This window comes from Hylobates moloch, unplaced genomic scaffold, assembly GCF_009828535.3.
Source record: "Hylobates moloch isolate HMO894 unplaced genomic scaffold, HMol_V3 SCAFFOLD_19, whole genome shotgun sequence".
NCBI lineage: Eukaryota > Metazoa > Chordata > Mammalia > Primates > Hylobatidae > Hylobates > Hylobates moloch.
Window position 1 is genome coordinate 39178330 of NW_026652294.1, and position 16052 is coordinate 39194381.

The following is a 16052-nucleotide window of genomic DNA, read 5'->3' on the forward strand; positions in this document are numbered from 1 at the left end:
TAGGAGGGTAGGAAGAAAAGATGAGGCAGGCTCTTCCCGCCCAAACAAGTCCAGGGGGCTAAGGACGGGGGAGTGTCTACAGGGTGTGGGGAGGGGGCTGCCCCGTTTCACGATTAAGGTTCAGGGGTACTTAACAGCTGGAGCAGGCCCGACTGAGGTGGGGTGAGCTGAGGACCCCGAAGAGGAGGGCACAAGGCTGCCGGGGGTGATGGGGGCAGGGGCTGCTTCACGTGGTGGCTGCTTACTGGCCAAGACCTAGCTTTGCCCTAGGCTTGGGTCAGCGGCCCCGACTGCAGGAAAGGGCTGAGGCTTTGGTCCAAGGCACAAGGCCTGGGCCAAAAAAAAAGCCTTTTTTATTTTTTCTCTCATTTTTTTTTCTTTAGTAGTAGGCACAGTGGGCACAGGTTACAAGGTACTGCTTTACCTGCGTATTCGCCTCACAGGTGTGACCTTGGACAGTTGCCATCCTCTCTCTGGACCCCAAATACATTGCATATGTAGGTACTAAATCCATATTTGTTAAATGGCTTGATGTGGATAACATGGAGATTATCCCTGGCTGGTCTCCATTAGGCCCTCTAAGCACACCCAGTAGCTGTATACACTCCCACCTAGCTTGTCAGAGAAGATGGGACCAGGGGAGCTGTCGCTCTGGTGGAGTGCAGGGGGTCAAAGCAAGCCTCAAGGGTGCAGGAGGCATTTTAGGCGAGGCCCTTTGGCCCTGGGGTGGGGGTGCTTACTACATCCCTGGAAGGTGCAGGGAGGCTGATGGCCTTGATCTCTAAGACAAACAGGAACCAGCTTCCTCCCTCCCCCACCCTGGCTTCCCAGGGCCTCTGGGTGTGAGATCCTCCCCCACTGCAGTGCCCCACCCCCTCCCCACAGAAGCCCGGAGACTGGCTCTGTCACCAGAGGTGTCATTTCCCAGCTGTCTGGGGGAGGTGAGTGAGCAGGGAATGTGTGTGCTGGGTGTGGGAACTCAGCCCAATCTGAGAGAAGATACTCTTGGCTTCCTCCCCCTCAGAGGAGCAGCCGCGTCCCTGGTCCTTATGCACTGACAGTCCCGGGTGGCTCAGCCTATGTGATGAGAAAGAAAAGAGCAGCTTCCATGGGGGTCTCAGATCATGGTATGAGATGCTGGCTCCTGCTTTTTGGTCTTGAGATGATTCTGCTTTCTAGTCAGAGAACAAAGATGCCAAATTCCAGCCTTTTAAGTTCAAAACCCTCAGTGTCTATCAGGGTATAAATAAGACAGGGAGGATTGGAAGAGGCAGGCACAGGAAGCCCTTCCGCCCCCAGTTGGACACCCTGCACTAACTGGGGGGAGCCTAGTGCAGAGCCAGGCAAGACATTTGATGCTGGTTTGAGGGTGATGTGGAAGGGACAGAGCCCCAGATACACTGTCAAGGCCAGGGGTCGTGCTATTGCTATTGGATCGTGGGGGCGGCAGCAGCAGAGTAGAAATGAGGGCATGTGTGACCCACGGAGATGAAGGGCCCAGGAGGATTCATCTCAGAAAGAGGACTCTCATCCAGCAGCCCCTTCCCACCCCACCCCACCTAGGCTGTGGCTCAGAGGAACTCCCCAAATTTAAATCAATGGTGGAAGTGGGAGGAGTGGGATGACAGAGTTCACCTGGAAGTGACTGAGAGAATGTTTTCTGCAGGCAGGTAGAATGGAGACCCAAATAGAGGTAAGTTGAACGATAGAAAAATAATGTATTTGCATAACTCAGATTTGGCTTCTACATGTACCGGCTGCGGGAATTGGCCGATGAATTTCTAGGGCACACCCCCAAGACTCATTCAAAGGATGTAGGGGCTCAAGGTGATTGTGATGTAGGCAACAGAGACCACACTTTCTTTTTTTTTTATTTTTTTTTTTTTTTTTGAGATGGAGACTTTCTCTGTCGCCCAGGCTGGGAATGCAGTGGCTCGATCTCAGCTCACTGCAAGCTCCGTCTCCCAGGTTCATGCCATTCTCCTGCCTCAGCCTCCCAAGTAGCTGGGAGCCAGTAATTTTTGTTTTTTAGTAGAGAGGGGTTTCACCGGTTAGCCAGGCCGGTCTCGATCTCCTGACCTGTGATCCGCCCGCCTCGGCCTCCAAAGTGTGGTTACAGGGAGAGCCACCACACCTGGTGGAACCACATTTTTTTTTTTTTTTTCTGTCACCCAGGCTGGAGTGCAGTGGTGCGATCTCGGCTCACTGCAAGCTCCGCCTCCCGGGTTCACGCCATTCTCCTGCCGCAGCCTCTCCGAGTAGCTGGGACTACAGGCGCCCGCCACCACGCCCGGCTAATTTTTTGTATGTTTAGTAGAGACGGGGTTTCACCGTGGTCTCAATCTCCTGACCTTGTGATCCGCCCGCCTCGGCCTCCCAAAGTGCTGGGATTACAAGCGTGAGCCACCGCGCCCGGCCTGAGACCACACTTTCATAAATGCTTTCTTTTATTTTTTATTTTTGTTTATTATTTATTTATTTATTTATTTATATTTGAGACGGAGTTTCGCTCTTGTTGCCCAGGCTGGAGTGCAATGACGCGATCTCGGCTCACTGCAACCTCCACCTCCTGGGTTCAAGTGATTCTCCTGCCTCAGACTCCCAAGTAGCTGGGATGACAGGAGTGCACCACCATGCCCTGCTAATTGTTTCCTACTTTTAGTAGAGATGGGATTTCACCATGTTGGCCAGGCTGGTCTTGAACTCCTGACCTTAGGTGATCCACCCACCTTGGCCTCCCAAAGTGCTGGGATTACAGGCGTGAGCTACCACGCCCGGCCTTATTTTGTAATTTTTTTTTTCTCTTCAGACAATTACTGGTTTAGAAGTTGGGATGAAAGGAGGCTGGGTCGGCCGGGCACAGTGGCTCATGCCTGTAATCCCAGCACTTTGGGAGGCCAAGGCGGGCGGATCACGAGGTCAGGAGATCGAGACCATCCTGGCTAACACGGTGAAACCCCGTCTCTACTAAAAATACAAAAAAATTAGCCGGGCGTGGTGGCGGGCGCCTGTAGTCCCAGCTACTCGGGAGGCTGAGGCAGGAGAATGGCGTGAACCCAGGAGGTGGAGCTTGCAGTGAGCCGAGATCGTGCCACTGCACTACGGCCTGGGCTACAGAGAGACTCCGTCTCAAAAAAAAAAAAAAAAAGAAAAGAAAGAAAGGAGCTGGGTCATTCCCACACTGACTCATGAACTTGCTTCATCCACATGAATCAAACCTGACTGAACTTACAATTAATTTCAGAGGCCCGTGTGTCCCTCAGTGCAGCTTGTGAAGTAAAGGCCTTCTAATGAGTAATAGAAAGGTCAGCTCTCCACCATTGCAATGACCTGTGATGTCTGGTGAACCCCCAGGCCAGAAGGTTCTCAGAGCTGCCTGTCCAGCTCTGGGCTCCTGGAAGGAGGGGACACTCCAGGGACCCACTGTGTGCCAGACAGTTGGCATGGATTGCCACATATGCTCAATTTGTTTTTATTTTTACTTATTTTTGAGAAGAAGTCTCACTCCTTCGCCAGGCTGCAGTGCAGTGGCGCGATCTCAGCTCACTGCAACCTCTGCCTCCTGGGTTCAAAAGATTCTCCTGCCTCAGCCTCCCGAGTCCCTGGGATTACAGGCGTCTGCCACCATGCCTGGCTAATTTTTCTATTTTTAGTAGAGACAGGGTTGCGCCATGTTGGCCAGGCTGGTCTCAAACTCCTGACTTCAGGTGATCTTCCCACCTTGGCCTCCCGAAGTTCTGGGATTACAGGTGTGAGCCACCGTGCCTGGCCTTTTTAATTATTTTTTTTGAGGCAGTCTCCCTCCGTCACCCAAGCTGGAGTGCAGTGGCACAAGCTTGGCTCACTGCAACCTCTGCTAATTTTTCTGTTTTTAGTAGAGACAGGGTTACGCCATGTTGGCCAGGCTGGTCTCAAACTCCTGACTTCAGGTGATCTGCCGACCTTGGCCTCCTGAAGTGTTGGGATTACAGGCGTGAGCCAATGCACCCGGTCAAGAATGTGTCTCTTTTTGTATTAAAGCATAATGTAAACACATAAAGTGGTATCTTTTTAATATGTGAAGTTCTCTCTGAACAAGTACTAAGCACAGTGCCAGGAACAAGGCAGGCAAATGAATAACAAACTATGGTGAGTGCATAGCAGGCAGATAGACTGCTAATGGGAAGGATGGGTTTGGGCAGGACCTACGTGCTCAGTATTCTCTAAGGACAGTCCTAGTTGGGCTGGTGAAGCACTGATCACTTGTTACTGGTTTGACCAGGGAACCAGCCAGCAGAGCAGGCCCAGGCCCCTGGTCACTGGGAAGCAGGGCGGTGTGGGTGGTGGGGGTGCCACATGCCAGAGCCCTATATGGGTGGGAGAAGACATAGGCAGATCAGAGTCTCCTGGGATTGGGTGCCTGAAAGGACTCCTGGTTCCAGTCCCTCACTCTCCAACCCTCCATTCATTAGAGATTCACGGGGTTTAACAAGCTCCTCTTGCTTTGAAAGGGGGAGGAATTCTCCTCCAAATAGAGAGGTTGTCGAGAACCCACATCTTCCTTTTTATTTACTTATTTTTGAGACGGAGTCTCACTCTGTCCCCCAGGCTGGAGTGCAGTGGTGCCATCTTCTACCTCCTGGGTTCAAACAATTCTCCTGCCTCAGCCTCCTGAGTAGCTGGGATTACAGGCGCCTGCCATTAAGCCTGGCTGATTTTTGTATTTTTAGTAGAGACAGGGTTTCACCATGTTGGGCAGGCTGGTCTCGAACTCCTGACCTCAGGTGATCCACCTGCCTCGGTCTCCCAAAGTGCCAGGATTACAGACGTGAGCCACTGCGCCTGGCTGACATCTTATACCTTCCGTATTACATACCAAGCCCAGAGCCTGGCAGGTAGTAGGTGTTCAATAAACATTTGTTGAACTGAGTCAACTGATTTGGCCTAACAGCCAGGAGACTTGGGTTCTAGTCCCAGCTTTCCCACTCTGCATGGTGTCCTGGAGCAAATGCCTTTCTCCTGGGGCCTCATTTTTCTCATTTGTTAAGTGAGGGCTCTTTCATTCTACAATGCCAGGCATTGTGCTGGTATCAGAAAGCTACAATAATAAACACAAAAAGAGATTGTTAAAACAGCATGATTTTTGCTGTGATGGACTTAAGGACCAAGACACTTGCCAACCCTCCTCAAACAGATTAAACCAAAAAAGAAGAATCTTATAACTAGAACACAGCTAGAAACAGCAGGATCCAGGTCCTCAAAAGATGCCATTGGGGATCTGTCTCTCTGTTCTTCAGCTATGCTTGCCTCTGGCATAGCTTCATTTCCACACAGGCAACATAAGCAGCTGCAGGCTCACATTTGTTTAAAATGTTACAGTTTTATATATATTTATATCTATTTTATAGAGATGGGGGTCTCACCATGTTTTCCAGGTGGGTCTCAAACTTCTGGCCTCAAGTGATCCTCCGGCCTTGGCCCCCCAAAGTGCTGGGATTACAAGTGTGAGCTACCATGCCCGGCCCCAAAAATGTTACAGTTTTTTAATTTTTATTTGTTTTTTTCAGAGACATGGTCTCACTCTGTCACCCAGGAGGGAGTGCAGTGGCACAATCAAAGCTCACTGCAGCCTCGAACTCCTGGGCTCAAGTGATCCTCCCACCTTAGCCTCCCAAGTAGCTGGGACCACAGGCGGAGACCACCACATCCACATCCATTATTTTGCCTAGGCTGGTCTCACACTCCTGGGTTCAAACAGTCCTCCTGCCTTGGCTTCCCAAAGTTCTGGGATTACAAGTGTGAGCCACTGCACTCAACCTTGTATATTAAACAAACACACATGCACACACACACGCACACACACACACACGATTTATGTTCAAAATTTCAAAAGTTCAAAAGAGCATATGGAGAAAGTTTCTCCCCGACCCTGTATCCCAGCCACTCAACCTGCTTTCTCACAACAGCCAATACGGCCAGTTGCCTGCACCTCCTTTCAGAGATGGTCCATGCATATGTAAGCAATCATGTTTGTAGTTTTCCCCTTTTTTACACCAATGGAAGCAAACTACATGCACTTTTCTGCACTTTGCTTTTGTCACTTAATGCATCTTGTACACTGTACCATTATACTGCATAAAATTCACTTTCTTCTGGTAGCATAGTATTCTACAGTATGGATGTATCAGAATGTAACCAATCCCCTACTGACAGACATTTAGGTTGTTTCTAGCCTTTTGCCAATACAAGCAAAGCTGCAAAAAACATCCTGCACATTCCCCTTTCACCTGTGTGCAAACATGTAGGGCTAATTCTTAGACATGAAAATACTAGTCAGGTGTGGTGGCTCACACCTGTATTCCCAGCTGCTTGGGAGGCTGCGGTGGGAGGCTCACTTTAGCCTAGGATTTCCAAGGCTTCAGTGAGCCATGATCATGTCACTGTACTCCAACCTGGGCAACAGAGTGAGACCCTGTCTCAAAAACAATAAAAATAACAAAAATAGATCCTAGGTCAAAGGAATAGGTGTTTGTGATTTTGATTTTCATGGGAATTGCTAAATTGCTCTCTGTAGATGTGTTACCAGCTTTTACTCTCACCAACGAATAGGCAAGGCCTGTTTGCCCACACCCCCTCCAACACTCTATGAAACTTTTTGGTGATTACAAATATGCTAAGTTGAAACATGATCTGCATTTCTCATTGATGAATGAGGTTAGGTATCTTTTCATATAGTTGAGAGTTTTTTGTATTTCCTTACCAGTGAAATTTCTGTAGAAATGTTTTGTACAGTTTTATTGGGTTGTTGGTATTTATCTTGTAAATTTGTAGATTTATATATGTCAAAATTAGTCCTTTCTCTGCAATATGAATTGAAAATATTCCCCCTAGATTATCATCTATTCTTTAACTTTTGCTTATGATTTTTTTTTACTATGCATAGTTTTAACATTCTAATATATATTTAAGTGTGTGAGTGTTTTCATTTATGCCTTCGGTGTTTTATTACCATATTTTGAGACTTCGAGACCAGCCTGGGCAACAAAGCGAGAACCCGTCACTACAAAAAAGTTAAAAAATTAGCTGGGTGTGTTTTTACCGGCTTGTGGTCGCAGCTACTCTGGAGGCAGAGGTGGGAGGATTGTTTGAGCCCAGAAGGTCAAGGCTGCAGTGAGCTGTGAAGGCAACACTGCACTCCAACCTGGGTGACAGAGTAAGGTCTGCCTCAAAGCAAAACAAAACAAAAAAAAGCCATCAAAATTAGCCGGTAGTGGCAGTGGGTGCTTGTAATCCCAGCTACTAGGGAGGCTGAGGTGGGAGGATCGCTTGAGCCTGGGGCAGTTGAGGCTGCAGTGAGCTATGATCATGCCACTGCACTCCAGCCTGAGCCACAGGGCAAGACCCTGTCTCAAAAATAATAATAATAGGGCTAAGCACGGTGGCTCACTTCTGTAATCCCAGCACTTTGGGAGACTGAGGTGGGCAGATCACCTGAGGTCAGGAGTTGGAGACCAGCCTGGCCAACATGGTGAACCTCCCTCCCCCACCCCTGTCTCTTCTACAAATACAAAAATTAGCCAGGTGTGGTGGCACGCACCTGTAATCCCAGCTACTTGGGGGGCTGAGGCAGGATAATCACTTGAACCTGGGACGCGGAAGTTGCAGCGAGCCGAGATCGCGCCATTGCACTCCAGCCAGGGCGAAAGAGGGAGTCTCCTTCTCAAAAAAAAAAGAGGGGAGGGGAGGGGAGGGCAGGGGAGGGGAGATGAGCCAGGCGTGGCAGCATATGTCTGTAGTCCCAGCTACTTGGGAGGCTAAGGCAGGGGAATCGCTTGAACACGGGAGGCGGAGGTTGCAGTGAGTCGAGATCGCACCACTGCGCTCCAGCCTGGCGACAGAGCGAGACTCCGTCTCAAAAAGAAAAAAGGAAAAAAAAATTAAGTTATTCGAAATATAAAGGTTAAAAGTTCCAAGATTTATTTGAGTACTTTTATGCCTTTTTTTTTTTTTTAGACAGAGACTCCCTCTGTCACCCAGGCTGAAGTGCAGTGGCGCGATCTCGGCTCACTGCAACCTCCGTCTCCTGGGTTCAAGCGATTCTCCTGCCTCAGCATCTCGAGTAGCTAGGATTATAGGCACACGCCACCACAGCCGACTAATTTTTGTATTTTTAGTAGAGACGGGGTTTCACCATGCTGGCTAGGCTGTTCTCGAACTCCTGACCTCAGGTGATCTGCCCACCTCGGCCTCCCAAAGTGCTGAGATTCAAGGCATGAGCCACCGCGCCCAGGCTAATTATTTTATTTTATAGCATGCTTTTATTTCCAGGAAAAGTCCAGGCTTCTCTTTTCCCAAAAGTTCCAGCAATAGTCCTATGTTGCCTAGGTTTATGCTTGAACCAATCACCGCGCCCGGGAAAACAGAATGAGCCTAGAGAGGAATGGGAGGGAGGGAGTGGCTGTCAGCCTCTTCCTAACCACGAAGACTAAGAATAAGGGAGGGTCTCCCAAAAGAAAATGGTGGTGCTGCCGGGCGCAGTGGCTCATGCCTGTAATCCCAGCACTTTGGGAGGCCGAGGCTGGCGGATCACGAGGTCAGGAGATCGAGAGCTGCCTGACCAACATGGTGAAACCTCGTCTCTACTAAAAATACAAAAATTAGCCAGGCGTGGTGGCGGGCGCCTGTGATACCAGCTACTCAAGAGGCTGAGGCAGGAGAATCGCTTGAACCTGAGAGGCCGAGGTTGCAGTGAGCCGAGATTGTGCCATCGCACTCCAGCCTGGACGACAGAGAGAGACTCCGTCTCAAAAAAAAGAAAGAAAGAAAAGAAAAAAAGAAAATAGTAGTGCTCGGCCGGGCGCGGTGGCTCACGCTTGTAATCCCAGCACTTTGGGAGGCCGAGGCGGGCGCATCACGAGGTCAGGAAATCGAGACCACGGTGAAACCCCGTCTCTACTAAAAATACAAAAAATTAGCCGGGCGTGGTGGCGGGCGCCTGCAGTCCCAGCTACTCGGAGAAGCTGAGGCAGGAGAATGGCGTGAACCCGGGAGGCGGAGCTTGCAGTGAGCCGAGATTGCGCCACTGCACTCCAGCCTGGGCGACAGAGCGAGACTCGTCTCCAAAAAAAAAAGAAAATAGTGGTGCTATTACCAGAAAGAAAGGATGGATACTGAACTGGCAAAAACAGATGTCCACTATGATGGGAGAATCCCAAGACCCAAATCAACTCAGGGAAAAGGCACTGAGCAGTTCCACAGGCCTGACACTCTGCTACCCTTCTCCCCTGTCAGATAGCAGTGGCCAGCACCTGTAATCCCAGCTACTCAGGAGGCTGAGGCAGGAGAACCGCTTGAACCAGGGAGGCGGAGGTTGCAGATCGCGCCACTGCACTCTAGCCTGGGCGACAGAGCAAGACTCCATCTCAAAAACAAACAAAAAAAAAAGTGTGAGTGTGGATGAGGGAACTGCGGCAGAGAGAGGGAAAGTGACCTCCTGCCCATCACACGGCTAAAAAGAGAAAAAAACGCACTGGGACCCCGGCAGGCAGTCTGGCTGCAGAGCTTGTTCCTGTAGTCCTGGCCCTGGGCTAGGGCTCACATAAGTGAGCTGAGATCTGGAAACCAGCAGCATCTAGTTGATGTTTGAAAACAAGAGATAGATGAAGTCACCCGAGGAGTAGTGATCACCAGCACTTATGGGGCAAGCAGAAGAGACAACCCAGTTATTATGTCCCCAGTAACTGACACACTGCAGGTACTCAATAAGTATTTATTAAATGAATGTAAGAAGGAACAACCAGAACAGTATAATAGGCAAACCAGGTGAACCATTGTTTCAAAACTAAGGGAGAAAAAAGTGCAAAAGAGGGGAGTGGGCCAAACGCGGTGGTTCATGCCTGTAATCCTAGCACTTTAGGAGGCCTAGTGGGGAGGACCGCTTGAGCCCAGGAGTTTGGGACCAGGCTGGGCAACACAGTGAGACCCTGTCTCTATAGAAAAATTTAAAACTTAACCAGGTGGGGTGGTGCTCACCTGTAGTCCCAGCTACTTGGGAGGCTGATGCAGGAGGATCATCTGAGCCTGGGAGTTCGAGGCTGCAGTGAGCCATGATCCCACCACTGCACACTGCACTCTAGCCTGGGCAACAGAGTGAGATTGTCTCAAAAAAAAAAAAAAAGAGAGGGGTGGTCAACATACTATATGCTGAAGAGAGGTCACGCTCAAGTCTGAAAAATGATTCTGGATTTGGGAAAAAGTCATTGGTGATGATCAGTTTCTTGGGAGTGTACTGGTAGATTTTTAACAACCAACTCTCCAAAAACAAATGTATCCATGTATATACATCTGCGCCGTGCACTCTAGCCTTGGCGACAGACCAACACCGTGCCTCAAATAAAAAAAAGAAATACAGTTCCTATTGAATGGGTATCATACTGAGAGCACCCATCCGTGTACATAAGACTACAGATATTTACTGATGTGCAGTGTTCCCTGAGAAGTGAACATTAAAATCACTAAACGACAAACAATAACGAGTCCATTTGTATCATCTCACCCCCTAAATTCCAGAAAACGCCAAATCACACTTTCTAAAGAACAAATAAACTTCAAAAAATTGCAAAACAAATAGCAAGACTACTACCCACAAAACATAAACAACCACGTGGACGAAAACTCTACCCTTCAATATGACACGAGCCAGACTCATCGTCAGGAAGAATCAGACAGGAGCAATCAGGGTGTTGTAAGTCCTGATTACGCAGAGACGTTAATCACGTTTCATGCATCTCCAATCATCATTTTCTAATCTGCCCTCCTTAAAGGAGGAACAGGTAAGGATTATCCCACCTGACGATACTTCCAAACTGCCGACATTCCGCACTCCGTGAAAAAGATTCCGTTATAAGCTAGGGTGAGTTCATAACGCGTTGCTATGAGCAATCCTATTACTTAGCGTCCTTCCACTTGTTTTGCCATATTTGCTTGCACATTTTAAAAAATATTTCTTTTCATTCGGCTGCCGAAAACGAATAAATTACTCCTTCCCAGAATGCTCCGATCATTTACGTGCTGGACATTCTAACTGTACGCACTTTCTATTTACATATCTCCGCCCACTCCCTTCCGCCAGGCACCTACCGTAATAACCAAAATAGAAGCGATACCAAGTATCTTACGGTCTGCAGGACTAGAAAACAGCGTTGCTTTTTTTTCTTCAGTAGTCTAGCCATCTCAATTGTCCCCTAAAACTGTATACAAGTCTTAATCTTACTACAAAACATATTTTATTACAAAACACTAAATACAATGCGGATAATCCCAGATTCAAGACGTAATTATTCCAACACATATCCTCCAGCAGAAGCAGTTTCCGAGGGGAGAACCAAAGCCTATGCCTTCCGTCTTCCAGGAATACGAAGCGGCCCTTGCCCCTGTAGCCTTCGTCCTTAGGTTCCCGTCATGAAGGTGATCAGAAGGGTTTCCTTTTCAGCCCAAAGACAGTGACGAATAAAGCCATTTCAGTGACAGCTGGAAGGGCACTACCAAGGCAAGTGGTAGATTCAGAAACCCTTTCAATATAAATACCCAAATCTCCAAACCAGAGACCCCACCTGTGAAAGTGTAGGGCAGGTGGCATGGGGGGTAGGGGATGAAACTTCAAAAGACTACAGGATGTTGAGTGGATCTGGTATCTCACACATGGAGGAAAGGGCTGGGTAGGGGAAAAACCTTCAGGTTTAGGGTCAACCTTCCTCCCTCATCCCCAAATATTGGATGCCACCACACCTGCAGAAGACAAAAATGTACCAATACGTAGTGCACTCCCAACGCTCGAACATGAAGAAGGACAGGGCCACGGATGCACTACAGTGAGCCCCAATGGCTTGGGAAGGCACCAGAGTTAAGGAAAGTCTTTGGATCGACAGAGAGTGATGGGGCAGAAAAGGCCAGTGGTGGGGTTGGCATCTGCATTCAGGTTCATCCCTTGCTCCCTCACCATGTTGCAAGGGCTAGAGTCAGCAGCCCTGACTTCTGAATTTTAGGACAGTCATGTGAGGAGAGACCAGAAGTGACTGCACAGATGGGACCTCAGGCTACCCTACCCCATATCTATGGGCCAGCCTGGATCCTTCAGATGAGAGGTAAGAGTAGGCTCTCCTTCTGCTATGCCACACAGGAGTGCTGACAGCGACTTGATATGCGCTGGAATCAGCCTCCAGTGTCCTGGTCCTCCTGGACAACAATTCTCTGACCCATGTGCCTCGCTTCTGTTGCCTCTTCTAAATTCCCACTGTGCTTTATATCTTTTGTTTGTTTTTTGACGGAGTCTTGCTCTGTCGCCCAGGCTGGAGTACAGTGGCACGATCTCAGCTCACTGCAACCTCTGCCTCCTGGGTTCAAGCAATTCTCCTTCCTCAGCCTCCTGAGTAGCTGGGATTACAGGAGTGCGCCGCCATGCCAGGCTAATTTTTGTATTTTTAGTAGAGACGGGGGTTTCACCATGTTGGTCAGGCTGGTCTCGAACTCCTGACCTCAGGTGATCCACCTGCCTTGGCCTCCCAAATTGCTGAGATTACAGGCGTGAGCCATCGCGCCCTTGCCCGTGCTTTCTATCTTCACACACTTCTATAGCACAGTGCTTATCACACTGAATTACAGATTTGTATCTACCTCCTCCTCACGGTAAAAAGAAACGGTGGGGTTTTTATTATTACTATTATTTTTGTAGACATGGGGCCTCACTATGTTGCCTCCTGCCTGCGCCTCCCACAGTACTGGGATTACAGACGTGAACCAACGTGCCTGGCCAAAAACTGTATTTTACTCTCATTTGGGGATTTTAAGTGCCTAGTAAACAGCAGGATTTAGCTCATGGTTGAAGATCTTTGAACTGGAGGGACTGGCTACAGCAGACACTATTGTGTCAGGTGGCTGAAGGGATTCCTGATAGAAATGGGTCGTGTGGGAAAGGCGGGCAGGCAGAAAGGATACAGATGAGGCTCTGGGTGCTGTTGAACATGGAGACTCCTGAGAGGAAACCGGCCAGCTCCACTGCAAAGAGACCCAGGGTGACAGAGAGCGCAGCTACCAGCCTGCAGAGAGGAAGTGGACTGGCCCAGGCCTTTGGAGTTCTTCTAAGACCCCTCCACTCCCACCACCTCTTCGTTCTGGCCACCCCGTCCCAAGAGCTCACTGAATGTCCTGCTTGTCATACTCCTCGGGGGTGAACCTGAGAGGCAGGCAGGCCTGTATGTTGCTGTCCTGGAAGCAGGGCAGAGAGGAAGAGAAGTGAAAAAGGGGCGGGCTGCAAGGCAGGCCTGGGGACGGCGGGAAACAAGAAAACCCAAGTGGGTAAGACACTGGGGGGGGCAGGGTGGGACTAGGACCACTCCGAGATGGGAATGGGGGCGGACAGAGTGCAGCCGTGGGTCTTACCCGGGACCAGAATAAGGTGATGACGACCACCAGATGCGCCAGGAGCGTCAGGAAGCGACAGGGCACGAGCCCTGAAACCCGGCCCATGGCCCTCGGGGACAAGGGCGGTGGTCTCTGAGGCTGGAAGTTCAGAGACAGCGACTCCTGAAGTCTCCACGCAAGCAGACAAATCTAGACGGACGCCACCTTCCCGCCCGCTCAGGCTCCGCCTAGTTGCCTTGGTAACCGCGTACGCGGGCGCGGCGCCGCGTTCTCGGAAACCTCGCGAGAGCAGTACATTCTCCAGCTGCTGCGGGTCTCTCAGGGTCAGCGCAGGTCAGGGGTACCCCAAGGCGCTTCTAATCTAACGACTGGGTACCGGCGCGCAGCCAGGCCCTTTGTTCCTTAGAGGGTGCGGGGTGGCACAGCCCCGCAGCGCCCGATGTGCCCACGCAGGGCCGACGAACGGAAATCCGCCCTGGCCTAGCTTGGGGACACCGCTGCTTCCGCGGTTGCCCACGCCGGGAGCGGCCCCCAGCCCCAGCTACACTGCCCAGTTGTGGATCACTTGAGACCGCTGCCACTGCCACGCCGGGCTGAGTTCTCCGCCATGCCGAAGACTCAGACCCGCTCCCCTTCCCCTCCTCCGCATGCCTTTAGCTTCCCACCAAGCTGGGCCTGAGAAACAAGGGACCCGAACCTGGAGAGGTCGGTGTTCCCGGACTGCTCGGCAGTCACAGATTGTCACGGAGCCCCTGGTTGTCTGAGGACCCCAGGCCTGAACCTTCCTTGAGGAAGACTGATTTCTCTCAGACTACTTTGCTCAGTTTGGTGAGGGATTTGCAGAGTGCAAAAAATGGCCAGCGTCCTTAAACTAGCATGGGGATAAGAGCAGAGCAAGGTGGCTGGAAAGAGTGGGAGTGAACGAAGGGAATGGGACAGTCCCTGCGTCTCTGGGAGGCTTGGAGCCGGCTGGAAGGGAAACTCAACTCAGATTTCTTTATCTCTTGGAGATGCTGGGCCTCCGATATTGCCCAGCTACAGTCCAAGAAGCTCTTATCGTCGGCGACCTCACGACCTTTGGGCCTCAGCGCAGGTCCCCGCAGATCTGAAAGTTATTTAATTGCTCAGTCAAGTCCCCTCCTCAAGGAACCTCCCGGCCCATCTCCCAGGAGAACAATCTCTTCCTACTCCCCACTTCCCATCTCAGTGCCTTTAGCCAGTCTAAACTACAAGCCCAAGAGGCATTTCTCATTCCTTCAACAAGTATTTTTATATATTTATTGATTACCTAGTAAGGGTATTCTAGTCAGGGAGATCAACAACAGACATGCAAACAAATAAATCCATAAGATAATAGGTGCTACAAACAGGGAAACGCAGGCTGGGCACTGTGGCTCACACCTGTAATCGCAGCGCTTTGGGAGGCCTAGGAGGGCGGATCACCTGAGGTCAGGAGTTCGAGACCAGACTGACCTGACCAACATGCTGAAACCCTGTCTCCACTAAAAATACAAAATTAGCCGGGCGTGGTGGCACGTGCCTGTAATCCCAGCTACTAGGGAGGCTGAGGCAGGGGAATCGCTTGAACTCAGGAGGTGGAGGTTTCAGTGAGCCGAGATCGCACCATTGCACTCCAGCCTCTGCAACAAGAGCGCAACTCCGTCTCAAAAAAAAAAAAAAAAAAAAAAGAAAAGAAACGCTAGAATTATAATTCTATAAAAATAGGGCACTTATTTATTTTGTTTTATTTTATTTATTTACTTTTTTTGAGACAGAGTCTCGCTCTGTCGCCCAGGCTGGAGTGCAGCAGCGCGATTTCGGTTCACGCCATTCTCCTGTCTCAGTCTCCTGAGTAGCTGGGACTACAGGCGCTCGCCACCACGCCCGGCTAATTTTTTGTGTTTTTAGTAGAGACGGAGTTTCACTGTGTTAGCCAGGATGGTCTCGATCTCCTGCCCTCGTGATCCGCCAGCCTCGGCCTCACAAAGTGCTGGGATTACAGGCATGAGCCACCGCGCCCAGCCGGGCATTTATTCTTAAACTTCATTTTAGAAACTTTGGCCAAAAATTGGCTGGGAGCGGTGGCTCACGCATGTAATCCCAGCCCTTTGGGAGACCGAGGCAGGGAGATCACCTGAGGTCAGGAGTTTCAGACCAGCCTGGCCAACATGGTGAAACCTCATCTCTACTAAAAAAAAAAAAAAAAGCTAAGTTAGCCAGGTGTGGTGGCGCCCACCTCTAATCCCGGCTATTCTAGAGGCTGAGGGAGGAGAATCGCTTGAACCCGGGAGGCAGAGGTTGCAGTGAGCCAAGATCGTGCCACTGCACTCCTGCCTGGGAAACAGAGCAAGACTTCGTCTCAAAAAAAAAAAGTAAAGAAATAAAAAGAAAATGCACTCTGGGACCAGAAGCAAAAGCTCATGCCTGTAATCCCAGCACTTTGGGAGGCCAAGGCGAAGTATTCCTTGAACCCGAGAGTTTGAAGCCAGTCTGAGCAACATAGTGAGACACCTCTCTCTATTAAAACAATAATAAAGGCCAGGAATGGTGGCTTACGCCTATAATCCCAGCATTTTGGGAGGCAGAAGCGGGCGGATCACCTGAGGTCAGGAGTTTGAGACCAGCCTGCCCAACATGATGAAACCCCGTCTCTA

At 50.1% G+C, this 16052-nt stretch overlaps 1 protein-coding gene and 1 non-coding gene across 7 annotated transcripts; both read right to left on the reverse strand.

The window, feature by feature from the left end:
- Nucleotides 1–9734: 9734 nt before the first annotated feature.
- Nucleotides 9735–13604, reverse strand: TMEM107 (transmembrane protein 107). Of its 6 annotated transcripts, none has more exons than XM_032138451.2 (5): nucleotides 13417–13604; nucleotides 13175–13242; nucleotides 12973–13073; nucleotides 11788–11863; nucleotides 9735–11519 (listed from the first exon to the last, which is right to left on the reverse strand). In XM_032138451.2, the coding sequence occupies exons 1-5, from the start codon at nucleotides 13501–13503 to the stop codon at nucleotides 11450–11452; spliced, it is 402 nt and encodes a 133-aa protein (XP_031994342.1). In that variant the 5' UTR covers nucleotides 13504–13604; the 3' UTR covers nucleotides 9735–11449. The 6 variants fall into 6 exon arrangements, with proteins under 6 accessions (XP_031994342.1, XP_031994340.1, XP_031994341.1 ...); XM_032138449.2 differs by having other exon boundaries at nucleotides 11767–11863; XM_032138450.2 differs by having other exon boundaries at nucleotides 12973–13091.
- Nucleotides 10699–10834, reverse strand: LOC116459503 (U8 small nucleolar RNA). Its single transcript, XR_004245557.1, has one exon. It is a non-coding gene; the product is annotated as a U8 small nucleolar RNA (small nucleolar RNA).
- Nucleotides 13605–16052: the final 2448 nt, after the last annotated feature.

Coding starts and splice junctions, on each gene's coding strand:
- TMEM107 (XM_032138448.2), bottom strand. CDS start 13,503: ATGGGCCGGGTTTCAGGGCTCGTGCCCTGTCGCTTCCTGACGCTCCTG. Junction 13,092..13,174: donor TATGACAAGCAGGACATTCA/GTGAGCTCTTGG, acceptor GGCCTGGGCCAG/TCCACTTCCTCTCTGCAGGC. Junction 11,864..12,972: donor CAGCACCCAGAGCCTCATCT/GTATCCTTTCTG, acceptor TGCCTTCCCAAG/CCATTGGGGCTCACTGTAGT.